Source organism: Onychostruthus taczanowskii, unplaced genomic scaffold (genome assembly GCF_017590055.1).
Source record: "Onychostruthus taczanowskii isolate IOZ18803 unplaced genomic scaffold, ASM1759005v1 scaffold1, whole genome shotgun sequence".
Taxonomy (NCBI): Eukaryota; Metazoa; Chordata; class Aves; order Passeriformes; family Passeridae; genus Onychostruthus; species Onychostruthus taczanowskii.
The window spans coordinates 24,474,235-24,498,549 of record NW_024496525.1 but is presented as its reverse complement, the minus strand read 5'-3'; the positions used below and the strand labels follow the sequence as shown (position 1 = coordinate 24,498,549).

General features: G+C 38.0%; 1 protein-coding gene across 5 annotated transcripts in view; it reads left to right on the top strand.

Annotated features, from left to right (window-relative positions):
- The window catches only part of TTC7B (tetratricopeptide repeat domain 7B), a 120,460-nt gene extending 96,445 nt beyond the window's left edge, over positions 1 to 24,015 (top strand). For all 5 annotated transcript variants that reach the window (XM_041399962.1, XM_041399937.1, XM_041399927.1 and 2 more), the window contains one exon: positions 23,018 to 24,015. In XM_041399962.1, the coding sequence (XP_041255896.1) occupies positions 23,018 to 23,239 (222 nt within the window). In that variant the 3' untranslated portion in view covers positions 23,240 to 24,015. The remainder of the gene's footprint in view (positions 1 to 23,017) is intronic.
- The last annotated feature ends 300 nt before the right edge of the window (positions 24,016 to 24,315 follow it).

The window sequence follows — 24,315 nt, the reverse complement described above, 5'->3', positions numbered from 1 at the left end:
CAATGGGGAGCTGGCTGCAGGGGCAGCGTGTTCCTGTTCCTGCTCACAGCTATTTCCACCCGTTCTAAGATGTTGGGGAGCTTATTAATTAAATCAGCCCAACAACAAAACTAGCTTTTTTCAAGGGGAAATGCTGTTTACATTCTCTGCAGTTCCTTGTGGAACTAAATTATTATTCCCTGCACACTTAATGTTTTAATCCATATATTCATTCATTTATTTTGTTGAGCAATGCTCATTTTAAACTCTGCCTTGTTCTCAGGTGCTATTTTTTACTGTTTGTCACTAACTGAAATTTTCTCCAAGCCAGAAGTTATACCAGCTTGCTATTTGGCTAGCCCTGACTGTTCACAAGATGTCAAGAGGGAAGGAATAACATGTCAGTATTAATTAAGTGTACTTTACCGAATGCAGCAACAATTCTTTTGAACAAATGCAGTGTTCTTTCTTCTTTTTAAGGTTGGTATAGTGCACTCAGAAAAAACAGCATGAACTTGTCTTCTAAAGGTTTAAAATGCTTTGGTTTGTTTTCTGTATTGCAAATAATTTTTTCTCACACCTAATGAAATTAAAAGTTTTGTTTAATAAGTTAATTTTAAAAAGATGATTTACACTTCAGTCTCATATACCTGTGGTTATCACCTGCCTCATTTTGGCCAGAATGGATTTATTTATACAACTTTCTCCATTCTCCCTACCCTTTATCACCACCTCCAGATTTCTGCCTTATTGCTGCCTTCCTGCTTTTCTCATTGTTTTCCTCCTCTGCAAAAAAAGGAATAAACATTCTTTTATCTTCTGCAGTCAGAGTGCTGTTGTGGAAAGTAGCCCTTACTGCTGACATCTGGAAACTCCTTAAACAGGCCATCATTCAGTAATGCCTGAAATAGCAATGAATATTTCAATCCATTGTCCAGGAAATAAATCTATGTATTCTCTCTCAGGCTGAAAATTTCCTACTTAAATGTAGCTTTGAGATGAAATAGGTATCCAGCATTTGTATGCTGTTTTAATCCCAGAAGGCTGTAGTATTTTCTGAATATATTAAAAAACAACAACATAGCACTTGCCAGTAATGTTATTAGTAACTTACATTCTAAGAGCAGAAAACTAAAACAGAAAGGGAGAAATTGCTTAAACAATTTGCTCATGTAGAAATTAGTTTTCACAAAGCAATATCTTAGGGAGTTACATTTCCTGCTTTGCACTGTTAGATATCCATTAATTTCCTATAATTATGCATAGCTAAACCAGATCTCATAAGGCTTGGATTACCTGTGTGTGCTTTAACTCTCAGTTGTAAATACAGTTATTTATTTCTTACTGTAGTATACTGACTTCTTATATTTTTTTTTCAACCCAAAGACACTGCCAGAAAGAAGTCTGGCAGTACGTGTGTGTTGTGTGTGCTTGTGAGCCTGTCACAGATGTTGAGTTGACTGGAAAAAAAGGAAAAACACAGAAGAATTTAAAACATGAATTCAGAACCTGTTTGAAGGGGTCATGGGAGTTGAGGAAGAGAAACACAGTCACTCAACTAACTTTTTTTCTTTCACTAATTCAGTGCTCTCATCTGAAGAACATTCAGTAATTAATTTGATTTGCATCCCCAGGCCCTTGCACAGTAAAATTGTTGGTTTAGGCCTCACAGGTTTGTCCTAAGCACATTATGCTGGTTCTCATGGGTGGTTTGGGTTGTAACTGATTACTACAGTGCTAAATGCTGATGCCAAATCTCAGTGCTCATTTGACTCACTCTCCAAGTGCATCCTTACACACAAGGTGGTTGAAGAAGAATGGAGAAATGAAGGTCATTGGTTTTGTTAGGTCTGTGTATAAAATGTTGTGGGTTTGCCCTTCAGAAATTTCAAGATCATTTCACAAAAAGTAGAGAAAGAAAAATACATGTTTGGCCAAAAACTCACTGCTCCTTACAGAATGCATTTTACTATGATTTGACCACATCCAAACATCTGAATATTTCAAGTGATTGCATTCTGTACCCTGAGAAAACAATGGCCATTCTGCTTGCATTTTAAGCTGGAAACCATTGGGTTCAAGTGACTCAAGGACCATTTCAATACATTTTAAATACTTCATCTGCTGTGAGGCACTCACAGGCTATATTCTCTTCTGTCATGAAAATATTATTTCCCCTTTTAGCCTTACAAGAGAAAACCATCAGTGCTTGTTGCAGTAAAAAATTGCATAAAATCGAATTGCATGGTCATTAGTGCTTGAAGTATATTACAGTGGAAATCAAGGTGAAAAATTAGGGAAGTGTTTTTCCCTGTTTGTTTCAAAGTTGCCTTATTTTATTTTTTAATGTTGAGATGAATACAGCAGTTTACTGCTTCATACTTGGAGAAAGATTACTAGAATTTCTTAAGTCCTAAATGCTGTATCTGAATTTCACAGTACTCTTTTAAAGCAAATCTATATATGTTCAGTGTTTGACAACAATAACTGCTTCAAATCTGAGTTTAAACTAAAACCTAGTTGCCCTTTTGGAAACAGAAAGTGACTGTAGGAATTTGCAGCACTAATTTTGTTTATAGCTTGGAGCACTGAGCTCCCATTTACTCAGGCAAGGCTGTGTCGATTCCCTGAGAACTGTTGTTCTGTAAGTGGAATTATGAGGCTGATGATAAAGGTCCTGCTTTATAACTGACTTTCTTTTCACATTACTCTGTATTTACTCCAAATAGCTTGAAGCAGCTGTGACAGGAGCAGATCTTTCAACAAGAAAATCCCTCTGTTCTTGAATGCTTTTCACCCTGTGGGATCAAGCTCCCCAAGGTCTCTTCGGCTCATTGGTGCCGTCCTCAGCTGTCAGCCATTGCAAGAGGAATTCTGCAGCTCGCTTAAACGGGCGTTTGGTTTAGACAATCCGAGTAGCAGAAGATGCAAAAGGCAATCTGATTTTGTGCAGCATGCACAGTGGTTGCATTGAAGGGAGCTGGACTCATATGGAGAAATCAAGCTGTTGAGGTGTGCTATTTATGGAGAATCTAGTAGTAATGGTTAAGGCAGCTTTCTGCATACAGAGAGAAACTCTTTCAAATAGAAATCCCAGAAAAGTTAATTTAAAAGTAGACAAAAAAAAACCCCAAAAAAACCAAACAACACCCCGAAACACTTAAAGGCTCAGAAAGCTGGGCTGGGTTTGTTTTGGTTTTTTTTTAACTTTGGGGAGTGTTTGTTTGGGGTTTTTTTTTGTTTGTTTTGTTTGGTTGGTTGGTATTTTGGGGGTTTTTTTTTTGTTTGTGGGTTGTTTTTTTTTTTAATTGCTGGGTTTTTTTAGCAGAAGCATTTTTGCCCGCAATCTCAGCTTTAAATTTCTGTTTTCATGTTATCTGTGTGATAGATTTTTCCACAGTTTATCTATTCAGGCACAGCTTGCCAGAAACCATTTTATCACTTCTGTTTGTTCCCATTTTAAAAAGTGGAAAATTAATTAGTGGCAGATGCTGGCAAAAGGAAGGGATGCTTTGGCTAGAGTTACTGCTCTTTATTTGGCAGGTCACGAATCATTCCACTGTTTTTATTGTATTGTGTGGAACTGATAAAATTTCCCCCACCAGATAATTCATGACAATTTGTGCTGAAGCAGGTCAGTCTGCAACATGCAGTATTACTCCAAAGTTCCTTCTCTTTGCTTAGAAGATTTTAAGGATCTTTGTTTTCAGTTTTTGAAATACAAGTAGTGTTCATCTCAAGCTTTGATTCACATTTATCGGATAAAGTCTTCAAATTGGGTTCTGTTTTCAAAACTGACCTATTATTAATTCACTTCATATACAGAAACTATGGATCAAATAATTCGGGAAGTAGCAACCAAGTATAGTTTCAATTTAAGGAAAAAAATCCAAGGATCATAATGGCCCAGCCTGGAAGAGGGCTTTGGTTTTCTAGACATCATAACAAAGAACCTGAGGTGGGATTCCCTGCCCTACATTGTTTCAAGTAATTGACAGGAACAGGAGCATGATGAGTTAGCATTTGTGTGATGGTGACAGTATTTTAGATGCACATGTAAGATGCATCCACTTGCCAAGAGTTTATGGGGGTCTCACATCTTTGGAGATACTCAAAATCTGACAGCCCTTGGCAATCCACTGTAGGTGACTCTACTTCAAGTTTGGCTGTAGAGAATCATAAGTTCCCCTCCTACTTCTGTTGTCCTGTGAGTCTAGGAATGCAAGCAAGGCAAGCTTTGTAGATAGAGGTAATGATTTGTGTCAGGAAACATGATGGGAACACTTGTCTTTGAACAAGTCTTGTTACATTTTCCTGTTATGCAAGACTTGCTGTATTTTTACCAGTGGTAAAAATCTATAAAGCACAAATTTTCTTCTTTCTTCGCTTGTTACTGTGGTACATTGCCCATAGCAATCATGGAAGGAAGAAATTAATACCTTTCTCAACTGATGTCACTCATCTTAACTGTGTGCATATAAAATATACACATGTATGTATTTATACATATATTCTGTCCTGCAAAACTGCCTTAATATTTTGGAGACATCTTACCGTCTTTGTGTACAGACATGTCAGTAACAAAACAGTTCAACTGAAAAGCCTCAGTTGGGACCTCCAGAAATTAGGTTTTTGGACTTCTGTCTCTCTCAATGTTTTTCTTAAAGGTTCAAGTATACCTTAATGATCTGCACTGAGGCTTCTATAGGCAGATATGTGTCTAATATTATTTAAAGAAAACAAAATATTTATTACTCTTTACCATTGTTTACATGGGAAGTATCTCTTTCACAGTACTTAGTAGAGATGATAAAGAGTCAGCAAAATTGTAAAAGCATCCAATCACAGCATAATGAAAAATTTCCTTTATAAGTTTTTTTTTTTTTTGGCATGTTTTAGAAAGGGTAATTCCTATTAAAAGTCTTTTCAGAGTCTTTCCATCTTCTTATGCCTTTTACCTTCTAAAGGGACGACTACATTAAGGTCATTGACAGATGGGTTTTGTTGACATCCTCTTTCCTCTGTGCCTTTTTCTGGGTAACTGGCTGCCTAAAATAGGATGTAAAACATACAGATTTATAATAATAAAAAAATATTAACAAGGATGACTAATTTAACATAAAGAAAATGTCAGTAGTCTTAGTAATTCAGGAAATGGCCAGGAGGCCTCGTGTCAATGAAGTGCTAATAGTTGTTCTTGATATTTAAGTTCTCCTTATTTTCAAAAAAAAAAGAACAAAAAGGAAAAGAGAGAAGGCATGGAAAAAATTGAAAATGTTTGCTCTTCCCTGCTGTCCTCTGTAGTCTCTTACATCCCTTTTTATGGATACTTGCTGGTGCTTTTTTGCATGGATCTCAAAAGTTCTATTTTTATTTTGCTCTGTGTAATTGCCTTTCAATATGAGAATTGCTTTGCAAAACACTTTTTAAATTAGGTCATTCTGCTGAAGTATGCACTGAGTTAATTATGATTATTTTGCTTCCCTGGGCATTTTTGTGCTCATTGAATTTATTAAAGTGTAGCTGGGGCTGAGAACTTACACAGCAATAAAAGCTATGTAGCACCTGGTATGCTTTGCTTGTAGGTAACATCTGGCATCTAATCACTTATAATTGAATTTCATATAATTAATAAAGAAATATTGTTTAGGATTTGGATGGGGGGGGGGTGTAAATATAAAGAATGTGAAAAAGACTTTGTGAGAGTAGCCATCCTTATCTTTAAATGAACAAGAGAGATTTTATTTTCCTTCTCCTGAGAAAGGTTCTGGTGTAGAATTCTGTAGGTGAGAACTCTTTAACTACAGGACATTTGAAGCCTGCAATCATCTACACATGTTGTCTCTTTTTTTTTTTTTTTTTTTTTCTTTTCTTGTGCTGCATAACTTTGCAAATTTGGTGCAATATAAGTAAGTGCTACCATCAGCAGCAATCTGAAAGAGAAAAACCATTCCATGTGGTTCAGTTGAGGTGCTGAGTAAATGTGTGAGAGAAACTTGCAGCACCATCGCCAGGTGCCTGAGCCCTGACTCTTTCTCAGTCTCACTTAGAATAACCTATTATTATAAAATAATAGGTGCAGGAAGTGCAGGAGTTATCAGTGCATCTATTTTTCTATAAATCTCATGCAGTTTTCAGGTGCATTTCTATGCACTGGTTAAATGATCTTTTGCTTTTTGCTTTGTATTTCTCACAGGGGAGCTTTACTTGCTTTGGCAGAAGCTATTTCCTGAGGAAACAGACTGCTCTTGAGGGGACCAGAAGTTACCTAATCAATTATAATTCTTTTTTTCTGACTAGGAACTATAAACAACTTGTTCTTGAAAACTGTGCTTTATCTTATCCTTATCAAGCAAAAAGTAGCTTACCTTAATGCAAAGATAGAGATCTGGAAGCAACTGTCCCCCAGAAAATAATTTTAATCCTCGCTTTTGCAGGGTTATGTCAAGCAGCTGTATTCCCCAGATAAGTTGTCTACTCTGGTTCAGAGTTTTTTCTGCAAATCCCCAGTATGGAGCAGTCTTCTTATGTCTCTCTCTACCTCTTCAGCTCATCTCATTTTAAGCTTTATTTGAACACCTCTTTTCCATTTGCTGAAGCTTAGCTTCTCTGCTAGCAAGTTTTATACTTAAGCAGTAATTCCCCTGCTCATGAGTCTACTGTTTAAAGATGAGTTGCACCTTGCACTTGGGAAGAATTCAACCAACTTACTATGTGTGAATAGCATACATAACATATTTTCTCCAAGATTAGATTTCTTTTAAAATAGACTGTGTTTTCTGGTAGTAAACTTGTGTTAGCTGCAGCTAGGGAATTGGCCTTTAAGGTTAGTGATGGGCTATTTTTTATGTCAAGTTATTTGTTTAATCTAGATAAACAAATTATTAAAGAGAAAGCAGTTATTTCAGGGAGCTTTAATTTGTGGGCAAATCTGAAGTGGGTTTTGTGCATCTCTGAAAACTGTGTTTATTTTGAAGGTGTGATGGTTATTTTTCCGTTATTATACCTATTAGAGTATATTCTCTTCAATAAGTAGCAACAAATGGCATGAAGAAAATTATGTGGTGATACTATTCAGAAATCTCTTGATTTCTCAGTAGGGGAGAGGAGGCAAGCTCTCTGGCCACTTCGTGTACTTCATCTCACTGGAAAAGGCCAGTGTCTTCTCTGAATAAAACTGACTGTAGATTTAGAGTTATTAATGCTTTTAATGCTGCTTCTATCATGGTAAACAACCTGGTTAATCTGAGGTGGATGGAAAAATACATCATGAATGAGATTAACTAATGATAAATTTGAAAACAGAAAGCTGTTTTTGGCTTTCATCACTTTTTCAGTCAGCCAGTACAGTGTTGATCTGCACCTTTTAAATTTTGATATTAATATGTGTGGACTTTATAGAGAGCCAAGAGATAATAGTTTCACCAGTTTATCTTTAGTTTCACCAGTTAATCATGACTCCAGTCTGTATGTTTTGTTAAAACACTAGCTTTGCAAAAAACTCTTGGCATTTGAGAAAAAAATACCATTAGTCATAGTTATTATATTTTCAGGCATGGATATTTAAGCATCTGAGGAAATTTGGAAGAATAAAAGGTAACTGGCTAAACTGAGCATCTGCAAGAGTTGTGGCAACTAAGAGTTGGTATGTCAGAGAGTAAGACAATAACTCCAATATTTTTTACTCTTTTTCTAAATAAAAAATTTAGATATTTTAAAAAGGCTGTAGTATTTTTTTTCATAATAATTTTGAGTGCACAGCATGTTAAGTTTCAAATATGTTTGGCCCTAAAGCGTGTATTCCCAGTAAGAAATGGGGAAACTGAAGTGTGGGTGCTTTGACATACCTGGCTTTAAATACAGTACAAGCCTCCTGATTTCTCATTCTGAGCCTCACGTCCATGGGACTCACGTTTAATTCCTGTGATTATTCTTTCCAGTGCCTTTGCAATGTGAAGAAAATAATTTTCCCCATAGGCATCTCCAATGTCAATCTTGTATCACTGCCTACTGAAAGGAGCCCGTGGAATGTCTTTTGTGGGTTTTGACTTGCAAATGGTTGGCAGAATTTAGGAGGACTTTCCCTTATGATATTTAAATTTAGTACGCTCACTGATGGACCTCCTATTAAAATAGAGATTATTAAATCAGTTCTATAATTGAAAATTGATTATCAGTGAAAATTATATATTTGATAGTTCTTCCCTTTGCCTGCAGTTTAAGTGAAGGGATCTGTGGCAGCTCCTTGATAGCTATTCAGCTCAGATGTGTAAAATGAAGTCCTTGTCTGTATCATTCACTTTCAATACTCTTCAATAATATATTACTTCACTTATCTACATCTCTCTCCCAGTTCCTTTATGGGAGATTTGTCAGTGTTGGATTTGCTCAATGAATATATTATTTCCCAAGTCATTGCAGCTGAGATGCTTGGTGCAGAAGATGTCTGGATAGCAGACTGGTTCAGAACTACCTGAGGCATCAGTACGTTGTTTCTGTGATTACTTTTGCTCTGGTTTTGAGAGCTCACTGAAACATTGCACTGTTTTTTAGTAACATATTTTATAGGTCATAAAGGTAAACTACTCCTGTAAATCTTTGTTTCTTATCTTACATTTTTACTTGGTAGTAAGATAAAATTCAAGAAAAGTTAACTTCAAACTAGAACTAAATATCAAGTACGTGGATGTAGAAATCTAAAGGAAAAGGGAAATATAAAACTAAATATCAAGTACGTGGATGTAGAAATCTAAAGGAAAAGGGAAAAAGGATTGCTGCTTTTATACAATTGCTTTTTATTATACAATGAGTGGTTAGTTTTTCTTAGGTGTTCTGTTCAGGTCTATGCTTTGGTGCATCTTCCTACAAATGAGAATCATACCTGGGTTTGAACAAAAAATAATTAAGTCTTGTTTTATGTCCTTGGAGAAATTGAAGACTATTATAGTCCCCAACTTGAATTGGTGAGCACAAATGTAACTCTGGAATGTTTATTTGTGTGTAACCAGAGTCAGTTTTCTCTGTTATTTTGAGTAAGTTATGTTTTGAGTAAGACTTCTCAGGCCAGCTTTTCCCTGAAGAGGGATAATGCCCTCTGGGGAAGATCAGTTGGGTAAGAAATGGCAAACCATAACTGTGCTCCTGTTCTGTGATCAGTGGGAGGTAAACAAAGAGGGCTGCTTGATACCTTGAAGTGTGTCACAGTGGTTGTAAGTATATACTACTGCCCAGATGTTGAGGTTGAATGTAGTTGTGTACTAAGATGCACTTATTGGAGTCTTGGGAAATTGAGAAAACTTTCTGCATCACACTGCATTGCAGCTTCTTTCTGCTAATCTCTGATATGTAGTTTATACACAAAAGTGTGGCTTTTTCACACCAGTTTTGAGAAATCCTGTGTTGTGGTAGATGCTGGTGTGATGCTTCAAGGAAGCTGGCTTTCAAGAAATAGCCCTTAAATTAGATTTGAAGTTGATTTTAGGAACAGCTTTTCTTTCTTAAGAGCTGGTATAGAATTGAAGGAAAAAGAAATGTTAGAAAAACACTGAGTTAAAATGGAGTGCTCATATTCAAGAGCCACATATCTATACATAAAGCATTTGACCTGGAAGAAATCTTCAGTCTTTTAGTACTGCTCAGCTGAACAAAGCAAAGCAATTCATTAGCAAAACACTTACTTGGCGGAAATATGAAAACACGTACATTGTTCACACTGTTAAAAGAAAGCTAAGCCCTGCAAAGAAAGACACTACCCAAAACCCACTTGAGCTTTAGTAGGCCCATTAGGATGCAGATAGTTGATTCTTTCTAATTTTTTTTCTAAATATTTTGATGAAAAATCCCAAAGTTTTAAAATTCTTCCCTGTTGTTCCAGGAACTAAACTTTGTAAGTGAATTTATGGATGTATCTGAAATTAACATGCGAATTCCAGTTTTTTTCTGGGTTCTAATTAATTAGTCTTTAATTAGTGATGCTGATGAAATGATTTGTTGCAACTCAGTGTGTTCAGTCTTCCTCAGCCACTACTAATACACTGTTTACATCTCACACATTGAACTTACTACTTAAGACCAATATCCTTTGGAAATCAGGCATACAGTATCATTCTTTAACACTTCTGTTTCATCTGGATAGAAGAGGGAATGATGAAAAAAACCAAAAAGGCTTGGGCAAATATTACAAAAATAGAGGCAGGAAGAAAGACTACCAAGACTTTTTCATTATTTCAGATTTTTATTAGGTATCAGCAAACACACAAGAGTGAGCCTTTGTAAATTCTCTGCTGCAGCGAAGTAAGACACAGTCATTAGAAACCCAAACCAGACTTCACTGCAGTCAGTGCTGTTAAAAGCTGATGGTTTAAAATTATTCCAGAACATAACATAATGTATTGTGCTACGTTAGCTTAGTTAGCTGTATTCCTGCATTGCATAATATGTTTAGATGAAGTAGTGAATTATGTGTGATATAAAGACCTTATCTGTAGAGGGCTATAGAAATAACAAAAAAACCACGTGGATTCAACATTTCTTCTGTACAATATGCAGTGTGAAAATGGTTTCAAAGCTCTAAATCTACATGGACAGAGATGGTGTTAGGTAGCACTTTGGAAGAATGCTTGCCATCTAAGAATACTTGCCATCTATCAGAAGTGATCTGACCTATGAAAAGAATGGATTTTGCCTTGGCTTCTGAATTAAAATGTCCCTGATGGTAAGTGGGTTTTGCTGCCTTAAAATAAGTGTTTTAAAATAAAAACACAGTTTTAAAAGTACATCCTCTCATAAAAAAAACCAAACCAAACCAACCTTATTTTCTAAATGGGTGCAAGTAACAAATTAAGGCTGATATTGTCATGCGTTTACAAATGTTCAAAAGATAAGCAGGTGAGTCTCTATCAGCTGCAGAGTCATTTCAATTTCCATTTTTCCATGGTCCTTGTTACAGTTTGTCCTGACAGCTGACAATAGCTTCTTTAGGATTCTGTCTGGTTTTAATTTATGACCATTTGAAAAAGTGATAGCCACACTAGCGTTGGAACAGATGGCATTGTGAGGGTCATGGACCCAAAGATTTAGCAGAGGGCTATGAAATGCTATAGCACAAAGGCAGTCTGTGATGATGCTTTGTTATGTTAACTGAATGCCTAGCCACAAGTTGGTAGGTTACAGTTGCCAGAAATAACTGGTTCTGATATAAAGTAGAAAACAGTATGAAATGCTGTCAGATCTATTTAAGTAATTGACACGTCAAACTTAATTTCCCTTAAAATTATGATCTGATAGTATGAGCAGCTGGTGATCCCTGGAAAACAAATGAGGTAGCTTTAGCTTGGCCATCCGAACTCACCTCATTTGCTGCAGAATCAAAGCCTAAGCTTCAAAAATTTAGGGATGTTCTTAGTAGGTGTGGTCTTTCTGCCTTGTGGATTACATTTTATTTCATATAGGATTTATATCTGAATATTTTTGTGAAGATAAATCCATGGATGTTCAACACAATAGCTGGTAGGAAATGTTCGTATCTCACCTCAGACCTCAGCAGCTTACTTAAGTTCCAGAATTCCCACCTTCCCCACCAAACCCATGCTGTAGTTCTTATGCCATGGAAATCCCTTCCTTGAAAAGTGGGAGCTGCTACTCTGCATTTCAGCTCTTTACTCAGAGAGCATTAACTTCCCAGTTTGCTTACTCTGATCAAATCCTAGCTTTGTGGGGGAGTGCCTTTTCTGTCATTCTTGTTCTTCCTGCCAACTCTGCTCCAGTGAACTAGAAAAGTGACTCAAATGGACGAAGCTCTTACACTCGGGGAAGCAGGGCTCCAGTTTATTCCAGCTGCCTGTCAGCTGAGAATAGTAAACCAAAGGAGAGGACTAAGGAAGAAACTGCATTTGGAATTACATTTTCTCTGCAGATTCCAACCTTGTGCACTAATTTATTATACAGTCTGAAAAACGTATTTCAAGAGCCATAAACCAACCACGGAATATGATTTAACATGCAGTGTCAATCAGTACAGTGATGGATAACCACTTACAAAAAGTCCATAACTGCAAGTCATATTTTGCCTCAATCTTCAACAGGAATGTGATATTCATCATGGATGGCAAAGGTAAAATTATCAGTTGAAATGAAACTATGGAAATGTTGGCAAGTATTTGCTGGTGGAAGAGTATGGAGGAATTGACCAGAATTCTGGAAAAACTAGTTGATGAAATAACTGAGCCTTCACTGAATATTACTGGATTTGTTAACAGAAAATTTTAGAATAGTTCATGCAGTATCTGCACTCAGTAAGAAGAGTTGCATGACAAAGGCAAAATTTGATTAAAAGTGAGACTTGGAGACCCTTCAGTGAAAGAAATAAAATAATTTTCAGAAATGCAAGAGCAAGATTAGGTATGGAAATGACTGGGGAGGACAAAGAGCTGGGGTAGTATTTGATCAGAGCTGCATCTCAATTGTGCATGAGTTGGCCAGCCACAACATGAGCCATCATCTTGTCCCCATTATCAGCACCATCATCATCATGTCAAGAGTGTAGTCTCACCTTTAGTTTTGTAAGCCTAGAGATTCTCCTTCCCTTGTGGAATGGTGCTGTTTGTGCTCCACTGGTTGCTTTATGTACCCAGAACAGAGGCTGTCATGCCCAGTGAAACCAGCTGGGGCTGGTCAACAGGGCAAGTGAAGCCTCAGTGTGCACTCAGGCAGAGGTTTCCTTTGGTTCCTCCCAGGCTGGGGCTGTGATTCTCTTGTAATCCTGAGTAATGTGGCTGCAGGGCAAACCCAGCGTGTGGCTTGGTCAGTGCCGAGGTGACTGCATGGCAGCGTGGCGCTGGAAATCTCTGCAGCGTTTTCTGGGAGGAGTAGGAAACTTTAATAATATATGATCCTTGTAAACATGAGAGGAATATGCATAATCGAAATAAGGCTAAGTGGCGTTGGCACTGGAGCAAATGAAAACAAACTAGCTGAGAAAAAATTTCAGAAGATGATGTGAAGAGGATTCCTAGCACTTACAGGCTAAACACTGTGGAGCAAGAAGTCTTGTTGTAAAGTTGTCCGTAACAACAGGGGATAGAATTGAGTGACCTAAGAGGACTCTTCTGATCTGATGTTGATTAAATGGAAAATACCTTAGTTTTGCAAGTTTTAGATAAAAAATTAACATAATCCACAAAAAAAACCCCACAAAAACAAAAAAAAAAAAAAAATTGAGAGAAAATGTGATAGGCTTATATGGAATTTAATTATAAAACTTAGGTGATGCTTTAGTTATAGTAATATGTTTGCTTCCATATAGTAATATGTTTGCCCTGCTTTTTGGGATTCTCTCTTTAGTTATCAGAAGCTTTTTTTCTGTAGAATTTTCAGTATGTTCAACTTCTTCCAATTTTGTGCAGGGTAAGTCAATATATAGGGAAGTGTTTGTTTTATTTTTCTGGAAGTGCTAGAAGCCCTTTCTTAGGCAATAGTTAGGCTCTGGCTCTTCTGACCTGTGCCTGATGGTGCACAGATGGGAGGGTGTGGGCCCTCCTTTGACACTGAAAATAGTGTCCCTTAAAGAAGAATCTGCTGGCAGCTGTCCTGGCAGACTGGCAGGTTAACAGCTACCTACAGCTCCCGCCTTGCCTCTCGGAGCCCGGGGAGAGAGGGGGCGCGTTCCCCGTCCTGCCGGGAGGGTTGTGCACGCTGCCATGGGCATGGCCCTTGCAGAGTGTGCTGAGCCCGAGCAGCAGATGGCAGTTCACATCTGCTTTGTGGCGGAGGAAGTGGTCTGTTTCTTGGGGGTGCTATAGAAATAAATGTATATTAATGCTGTATTAAAATTAACCTCTTTTTCTTAGAGGTTACTGCAGTGCCAGTGTAGTAAGTGCTGCTGTGGTGTCATAACACTTTTGAAACAGTGACATTAGTCATAGTTATAACATATGTATGTACATATTTTTATATGCAGAAGTCTCTTTGGCTAAGGGGAAAAGGAATAAAAAAGTGAATAATGTTCTTTAATCTATGAATTTCTGTTTTATTTTAGTAATGAAAAGATTGGTCATCTTTTATCTAATACTGCAGCTCTGACTTTGAATATTTAATACAGCATTTTTCAGAATATTTGATAGAAATGCACATGCATAAATGCAAAAAGGTACTTCAGAAGAGTATCATTCACTTCTGATTGCTTTTCCATAGTCTCAAAAGTTCAGACTTCTGTAAGTGCTAGTTTCTGTAGTACTGAGTCAATACTCGGTACTGAGAGTACAAGCATGGACTACAAGTGCTGGCTTTCAGTACAGTGGCAATCTAGCTAAAGATCTCCAAAGCTTGATTTGGACTCTGACAGTTCTATTATAAATTTTACTCACAGAGACTTAATACTTGATCTGCAACTCTGGTTTTCCTTTCATACACAAACTATTCCCCTGACTTCAGGTTGATTTCTTCATTAAAACATCTGATCAGTTTTTCTAATTACTATTTCCAGAAGCCACATACAATGTAGTGTGTTCAATGTGGTTGCATAGAACTGTCATTAATGAAAAACAGCTTCTTTAAAGTTCACTGCTTGCTATTTCTAATCATTTATTCTTTAATTCTATCTGTAATTTACTGATGGACAGAAAAACATTAATTTCTTGACACGATAATGATTTTGCATGGAGCACAAGCTTTCAAAACTAGGAACCTTCAGGTGTTCTAAACTGAAACCTAGTTTTAGGCAGTGGAGTAAGGACCCTGATCTCCTGGTATCCTCAGTTCTTGTGAAAAATCCAGCTTTTGCTCAAATAATTGAATATTGAGTCAGTGGGCTGACTTTGAGCTCCTCACTTCAAAAAACTTGGTCTGTTTATCCTGTTTGACACTTGTATAATTTTTTGAGGATTTGGTTTTTTATTTGTTTTCTTTTTCCCCCCCCCCCCCTTTTGGATATTGAAATGTCTATGTAACTCCTAGGTTTGGAATAACAGAAATCTAGTTTGCTATATTTCTGACCCTTTGACTCGGTACTGGAAAAATAATGACATCAATAACAAACAGTGCTTTGGAGTCTCTGTATGGAGCACAGTGATCCAGTGGTAAACTTGGCCTTGCTTTGAACCCAGACAGTGTTGAAATCCAGCTACAGATGAGACTGATAAAGTGGGAGGATTTCTGCAGGGAATGCACTGGGATGTGTTGATGTCTATGAGCTGTCTACATAGGGGAGGAGGTGAGGGTATGAAGACAAAAGAACATACCAAACTACAGAAATGACTATGGGCCCATTTCATAAACAGCACTGTGTGAAGCTGTGATCCCCTGCACCCATTTGCATCACAGGTGTATGTATTTGGTACATCTGGGAAATCCTCATTTCTGGTTTGTGAGAAAGGTGAGAAGACAATGATGTGGCTTCAGTGCTGGGAGTGGGGGAAGGGAAGATGCAGTGGTGCCAAATGGAGGGAGGTGATCCAGAGACCTACCTACACTTCAGTGTCACCTCATGGTGTTACACCTGGGACAAAATGTAAAATGTTTGCACCAGATGACAAGTGCTCCAAGTTTAGGACTGGCCATAATCTGAGGGCTATGGCTATGGTTAATTATTCCCTGATGCCAGTGGTGATGCAGTACTTGCCACAGCTGTAACCATCTGACTTCTGAAGGGAGAACCATTGTGGGGTTACTATGTTGGTAGCCACAGTGGATAAAATAAGACCCTCAATGCAATTTTCAGATGGAGATAAAAAGTTAAATAAGCTCTGGAGTCTCTAGCTGCTTCATTTTATCATAAGGTGTTTTATTGTTTCCAGTGTGCTTGCTATAGTCAAATTAGTTCCTGCAATGTAGCCTGGTCATGCTGTTTTCTGAAAGCTGATAGGACATTCACATAAGGTGTAAATCAAAATTACACCAGATTATTGCAGGAATATGTTGTCTTAATAGGAAAATAAGTCCCCCAAGGGCTTCCCTCTCAGTGGAAGACTACAATCAGCAGTTTTTAAAAACAACCTTCAATTTTTAACCTTTCTGCATTCTGGGCTGTGAGCAGTAGGGAACTAAAAGGCACGCACATCCTTGTGGGAAGGGGTCAGTCACTTCCAAGGGAGTTACAAGTACAGCGATGCACTCCCGACCACACGGGTTCGTTATTTCATGCTGGTGATGCGAAGTTCAGTGAGTAACAAAGCCAAAGTTGTTGTTTTAAAAATCTGTTGCCAAGCAGTAGGTTTTCTCCTAGCAACAAGTGTTTTGCAGCAGGGGAAGCAATTGGATACCTTAGAGGATATGTTAGCACTGGGGGAAGGGCAGAGAAATAACAACCTGGGGCTCCATGGGGCCGCAGAGCACACAGAGGGTGGGCTGGCCATGGAGGGAGGGGACAGGCAGAGAGGGACATGAGGCACACGTGATGATCTGGGGTAGGCTCTGAGCAAAAGGGTTGGCTCAAGGCACAGGTTTGTTCATCAGCTGTTTAGTGAGTGATCAAATGTAGTATTGTTAGCTGGTTGTTCTCATTTAAAAAAGAAAATCCATACTGAGCTGCTAGGAAGTTTTATCTGTGATCATATTTGAAGAAATTTGCTTTTTATTTTTCAAAATAATTACCTGGTTAGAGAAAATGAGTAGTTTTAAATCTGCATTTTGGAAAACAAGTTGTATACATGTTGCAGTTTCTTTTCTGATTTAAAAAAATACGCATTTATTATCACCTTTACTTGTAAAGTAAGTGTAGTGTGGTCAATCCAGTTGGTTTTAAACCTTATAATGTGGTCACCCTTCAAAATCTCTGCATTAAAATGCAACCTGTGTCTGAAGATACAGAACTATGTTTATTCATCATTTTTCTGATGGAATGGTTTATTTCTAACTGACGTACTGTGTCACAATCTTTTCGCACTTGCAGAAAATAATTATGCGCAATGACTCAACATGCATGTGCCTTTGAAAGGAGTTTATAAATGATTTCTTATGCAAAGTCATACTTTGACTAGATGGACATGTTTCAGCACAAAGTCATCAGCTAAAATGAAAATAGGAGAGCACAGTATATAAATAATGTTCTGTTTCACTCTATGTAAGTGTAAAATATTGATTATAGACCACATTTAAAATGCGTATTTTTATCACAGAGGTTGGAAAGCATCAGCTGTAGAATTTTTCTTATTTTTCCATATATCATGATGAATCCTTCTCATTTTGCCTCACTAACACTTCTGTTTCATTATTATAGCATAACACTGTCAAGTCTCTGGTAAACCTTCAAGTTTGATAGATTTGTTTAAAAATAGCAGCCACCTTAACACTTGCAAAATAGGCTGAAAAAGCAGCATGTAACAAGGGGCAGTTTTTTGATGCTAAATTTACACTGCATATGGATTTGCAATGCATACATTGTACATCAAGTTTTGTAACTATTTATGGTCATAATCCCTGATTTTTAAGTTTTTAGCTAGGAAGGGAATGTTTCTGGCATGTCCTCCTGGTATCACAGCTTAAAGTTGATTGTCTCTTAGGCTGGGACCCACTTTAAAACAGTAAGATTGTGAACTGGGGAAAAGCATCGTGAAATTGGATGTAGTGAGTTCTTTAAATCTTTTGTAGCTTTTAAAAACCATTGTTTTCCACATCTGAATAGCTCTGTCTGCTTATACATTATCAGCTGTTAGCTTATTGGGCTTCAGCAAGTCATCAGCGAAACTGGCCGCTGTTCCTCTGTCTCCCTGCTCTTATCATTAAAAGCAAAACCAGTCCATTTTTTATTTTCATATGCTTATAACGTTTTCTTATAGCTGTTGTTTTTGCAAGGCAAACTTTTAGCTCTGAGGGCTATGTTTTAGTTAAATAAAATTTGTGTCATACAAGTATAGGAAGCTTTTTATCAAACAAGTCATGTAACAGACCTGCCAGGAATACATTAATATGAATATTATATCTGGTACTGCTCAAATCTCCTTAGATGAGACTTCTGTAGGTCAACAGACTCTGTTTCTTAAACATGGTGAGAATCTCTGGCACTTTTTTGTGTGCTAAATCAGCCACACTTCTTGTTCTGTCCATTTCTCCCATTTCCCAGGTTTCTTCTCTGCCTCCCTGAAAAAGCCAAGACTGCAAACGGTTACAGTTCCCCTTTTTCTCACTTTTAAATAAATTTCTTTGCATTTGAGATCATCTCCCACTTCCAGTCTATATTTTTCTCAGAGAAAATGAAAAGATTGCTCTTCATATCAAGTGAATAAAGGTAAAAATCTCAAGTGGTGCTTCTGTTGAGGCTGAGAGCTGTTTATTTTCAGGCACAGTGGAGAAGTAGTCAGACAGTTAAACCTTAAGAAAATCTCCTGCTCTCTTGAGACAAAATTTTTGGTTACACTGAGGAAACCACAGTGATCTTTGTAGTGTTATCTTTCTACCCTTTTCTTGTTCCAGTTAATGCAAATATAGTTTAGCACTTTATGATAAAGCTCTGGGTTGATGAGACATATGATGGGCAATAACTATGACTGTAATTTTTACAATGTTAGTTCCACGGAAAAAAATTTAACGTTAGCTTCTCATTTGCCTAGAAGCAAATAAAAAAGTGACCTTTGTAGATTGCTATAAATGGCTTGTGTTAATAATTCTTTTAATAGCTGTTTTTCAAAATGAAAAATTAGTTGTTTACAGAATTTTAGTCCTATGTTTATTTGTCTAGATATGTATTTTGCATTGACTCTTTGGTTAATCATTATGACACGTTAATTTGCAAAGAGAGAAAGCCCTTCTGCGGAAAAAAGATACCTTTGTAGTGAGGACTACACTGCATGCTTATTTAAGCAATTATGGCTTTATACAATTGCTTATTACATGATGTTGTTCAGGTTCTGAGTCATGATATTTTATTAATAAAAAATAGTGCATTTTCTAACTGGAAATTTTATTTCAAGACTGTAATGCTCCATTTAGAAATCCAAATTAATCTGAATGTTTTCCTTTTAAAAGATGCTTGCATTTGTCTAATGAACAAATGGCTTTTTTTGACTGAGCATTGTAAAAAGCAGTCCTTGAAGAGATGTTTGGGTGAAATAAGCAAAGAATAGCAGTTTTGTATGTGGGGCAATGTAAAATGAAGTGTAAATGGAATGGCTGAGGGAGGAAACACATGTAAAATCATTGCCCAACAAGAGGGAGACTTTGTGACTCCAGATTGGGTGAGGAAAGAATTGGCAAGATCTTGAAAATAACCTGTGGCAAAAGTTGGAAGCCCTTTCCTCCCAGTTTTGATTGATTCCTAGAGGGTTTTGTTCTGTTAGGATGTGAAGTTTGTGTAGAACCTGTCTGTGGTGACAGCAGTACCTCCCTGTCAGGGCAGCACACAATGTTTCACAGTGTTGCTGTTTTAGAAAGCCCCTTTGGAGAGCCCTTGGAGGCTCTCAGAATTGCTAAATCCCTTTTACTCCCAGCTCTGGCTGGGCACTCTAAAGGCCTGTTGACCTTTCCTTGAGCAGAGAGCATCTGAGCTCCACAGATCTTTGAGTACTGTTGATTATTCAAAGTGACTGGTATAAATATCAGCGCACTGGAGTCATGAAGCACTGGTTTCATTGGTTGTGATGATGGCATAAAAAAGTCTCTTTGTTTCTTCAGAGATTCTCTTTACTTTCTGCCTGTGCCATTTCTCATTAGAGTTCTCTCTTGGAGTTTTTTGAGTTACGAAATCCACCCCTACAATGTAAACTGGCTAAAAGAAAAATAAGGTTTGCCTAGAAAGTCTACAACATACAGACATCCTAACCAGACAGAAAGTGAAAGCCTTAACACACTTAGGGGAGATGAGTAATTTGACAGGAAAAAAATCAGCCTCAAAGGAACCCCCAAATTCTCAGCAAACCAAACACTGAGTAAAGTAATAAACAACATTTGTACTGAGCTGAAAAATGAAGAGATCTGCAGACATTAGAGGCTTTTATAACTGTTAGAAGCAAACATCAGACATTTATTGTTCTTTCATTGTTTTTGTGAAAGAGATGCAATAGCAGGAAAGATCCTGCTTTCTCCTGCAGATGCCAACAGTTGTCTTAAACACCTCTGTCAAGTACTGCAGCATTCTAAAATGTACAAAGAACAAATAGGTTGCTTTAGGAACTTCCTGGTTTTCTTATATTTTGTTGAATGGATCTTCTTATTTGCACAAATTATTATATAGCAATTTTTCTAATTGATTCAAGTTCCAGAATCCCTCTCATATTTTATCTTTTTAAAGATTAATAAAGAGGATATACAGAACAGGCATTCTGCTTAGGTTTTAAGGTAACATGCCAGGTCTTAAGGTGTGAACCATATGCCACTTAAGTACCCTTCTGTGTTTCTGCAGAGCTGATGTGTTTTTCAGCCCATCTCCAGCCATAAAGCAAAAGACTTAACATAATTCTGCAAATAAATATTGTCTGTACATCTGCTGCTAAATAGGTAAAGGCCAGAACTGGGAGCTTTGCGATTTTGTTTCCAGTTAGAAAGCAGAGGAATATGTGCAGTGAAGGACTGGGATAATTTAAATAATAATATAAATTTGATAATTTCTGGAAAATCTTAGAGGAGTTTTGGTTTGGGAAGGGGGTTAGTTGGGTGGGTTTTGTTGTTGGTTTTAGTGGTTTAGGTTTTTTCCTGAAGAGTTAATGCAGAAAGCAGTTGTATGCTGACAGCTGGTAAACTGAAGTTGGTTTTCTTGGATGAGTGTTGGTGTGAGGTCACCAAAGGATATTGCTGTGTGATAGACATGCCTGCTCCTTCTGCCTGTGGTGTGTAATGCTTAATAGAGCACAGTCAGGCAAGGACTGCAAACAGTCTGAAATGTTCTGTGCCTCAGCATTTTAATGAAGTCATACGGGAAGGGGATTTACAAACTGGACACTTACAGTGCTTGACATCTGACCATCATGCTGAGAGAGTTCATGAATCAGAGAGTGTTTTGTGTTTTTTCTCTAGATCACTTATTTGAGTTCAGCCCATAGCTACAGTGATCAAATGTCACTATCCTTTCAATGCTCTGCATGAAGCAAGTCTAATTTTCTATTTGTTCTTTAGAAGCAAAGCTTGTTGTCCCAGGGCTACCACCTGAGGCAAGACTCTTCATACCATCCCAGGCTGAGACACCTGTGAAAGACTGACTTTCAGGAGACACTCCCTCGAGAAAGCTGTGTCCCCAAAACATGAGGGCACAGGATGCAACTTCATTGCCCATGCAAGAGTGGTTCCTTCACTACTGCTAAATGCTAATTTCAACACTAATGCTTGTATTCTTTGGAAAGTATAAAAGCTGACAAACTGACAGTATTTGCTCTAGTTCTATCACCTGGAAATTCTCAGCTATCCTTTTTGCCACACAGAATAGGGCAAATGTGATGTCATATGTGTCTCTTCCTATGAACAGGCTTATATCTGCAAAATTTGGGTTTTCTTTGGTTTTGAAAAGAACAGCTTGTATCCTTAGCAAGCTGGGAAAATGGCCTGGCATATTTAAGAAAAAAAGTACTAGCAATATTCAAATAATTCACATGTTTAATAGGTATAAAATATTCATATCTGCACCCCCAAAAAGCAAAGCTTATGAAAACAGAGACTCTTATCTTGAAAAATAAGAACATTTAAATTTTATTAAGGTTAGGTGCATTGCAGTGACACAAGCTTTGTGTATTCCATCTTGCTTCATTTTTTTGGTAGTTTCACATCTGATACCTCCCAGTCACTGATAATCACTTCACTGCAGGGGAAAAAAGCACTGACCCTGAGAGTTATCCAGTTTTTGTATTGGAAGTACTGTTCACTTGCTCTGAAAATGCTGACTCAATTGACAGCTCAGAAAAAGTCCAAACCCAGAAAAGCCCTCTGGCACCTTTGTGTGAGAACATCTGCAGGCTGATAGAAATTAGCCTGCATTGCATTTATTTATTCACTTGCCAATACTGTACAGCACTCTTTATGTTGTTCTGCAGAGCAGGGTGTGCTCAGTTGTTCTGTAGGATGGAGTTAACAGTCTTCCCAAGCTGAAAGTCAGCCAGGTGGGCACAATTCCAGAAATGTATGGTGGATAATTCAGGGGCTGCATAGAATGTCAGTACTTTCTAATCAGCAGTACTTAGGTTAATAAGGATTTGAGGGACAGATGTACAGAGAGATAAAAGAAATTGTGGTCCAAGGAGTAGGGGCTGGGAGGGCAGAAGGCACAGGGCCTCTGTGAGCATGTAATTGGGACACCTCTGCAAAACAAAGATCTGTGGTCCATATGTGTTCTGCAATACAGAATCACAATGTAAAAATCCGTAATATTGTTAGGATTATAATAATCCCAAAGTAAAGCTCTCTTACTGGGTCATTCCATTACTTCTCTGGCACAGTAACATAGCTGAATGTGAGGGATGGGGATTTCCATGGCCTCATTCAGCCCATATCCTAGTGGGTTTGGATGTGCTCTGGATCTTGTAATGTTGAATTGGATCCCATCTCACAGAGGAAGGTAGAGGATCTGTAACAAGTATGCTCATGAGAAAGTTCTGTGCCTGCTGGTCCTTTGTGCATTACTGGGGCAATATCAGTCCCTGTTCCTGTTCCACAGATTAAATCAAGCCCCGTGGTTGTTGCCTGTTGAGCTGAACTGAGTCTTGTTACAGCCATCCTCTAGTGCTGCTGGTGCTGTGTATGGTCTCAGGTGTTAAAGGCCATGAGCTGGTTGCTAAGATGCAGAGGGAGGGTGTGAAAACTTCAGGGCACAGACCTTAGACTTCGGATAACAGGAGCTTGCACAAAAGCCCAGGTACTTCCCGCTTCTTGGCAAATGGGTGGAGTTTTTGTTATTCAGTCTTTGTTTCCTGTCCAAAGCCACTTGACTTTGTTGGTGTGGAGTAGCTTGCTCCAGTCCTGCATCACGTAATTTCTTTTCTTAAATTTAAAAAATAAATAAAAATTACGTAGTCTAACACTTTGAGCCCAAGAGCTGCCTACCCTTATTTCACTGCAGTGACCTTGTTTGAGCTTCAGGAAAGCCCTGCTGGCCATTCTCAGCCATTTTCCCTTTGTTTTCTTGCAGGCTCTGATACTTCACCAGCTTGGGCGCTATAGCTTGGCAGAGAAGATTCTCAGAGATGCTGTCCAGGTGAACTCCACAGCCCACGAGGTCTGGAACAGCCTGGGAGAGGTGCTGCAGGCTCAAGGCAATGACGATGCTGCGACCGAATGCTTCCTGACGGCACTGGAGCTCGAAGCCAGCAGCCCCGTGGTCCCTTTCACCATCATCCCCAGAGTCCTGTGAGAGGGCATCTCAATCAACTGGTTTTTGGTCTTGACTTCTGGGTGAGCAAACCCACTGTGTGAGACTGCCTGGTAACTGGTTAGTTTGAGAAACTTCAGAGCTACAGGTAACAAACTCCACTCTTCTGTGGGAAAGTGGCCAAAGCAGGGAGGTGCCACCATCTGTTGATGTCAGACTGAGAGGACAGAGTGGTGAGCCAGAGCCAAATCATTCATATTGCCTGCAGTTTTGCCCTGGTAGTTTTAAAACATCGTTATATTGTTCATGGATGATGTGCCATATTTTGTTAGTGAAACTTGAGTGTTACATAAAATTATAATGGAATCAACTACCAATTGTAGAATAAGTTAAGATTCAGTGGCAGAACAGACTATTTTTTAAAAGGCTGTTAATAAAACTGTTCTCTTCCTGCCTCTTAACCTCTTTTGGCCCAAAGTCAAAATGTGAATTTTCTGTTTCCATCTCTGTTTTAGTCCAGGCCAGAAAATCAGTTGAGTTCTTGTTTTTAGTTGTTAATAACTGTGATGTGTGGCTAACTGTTATCTAGAGCAAAGGCTGAGTACAAGAATATTTATATTTTACCAATGTATGCCTGTTACAAAAAATATATTAGTTATTTAAGTTTAACTTTTTTATGTGAATTCAGAGTTTATTTATCAATGGAAATATGTAAAAAGAAGCCTCAAATGGAATATTTACCGACATTCCTTATACATGAACCCAGACTTGGCTAAATGGGAAGATTATGTTAATAATAAAATGATTTTTAAATGGAACCTTTCCTGTGTCCCGGTTAAGAATCTTGGGGAAAATCACAATAGAAGGCTTGTGAACACATTTGTATGAGGTGGCTGGCTGGCCTTGAAGATGGACAACACCAAAATTAAATATTCTGAGGCCAGTCTAGAGAAAATAAGCTGCTATACTCTTTGCCAGTGGTACCGTTATCTTAGATTTCAGGTTTCCTTAAGTCTTCACAACTCTTTTTTTATTCCTTCCACTCCAGCTCTTGATGAAGCCAGATTACACTGCCTTTACATAATACATGGACATTTACATACACCTTGGTAGTGCTT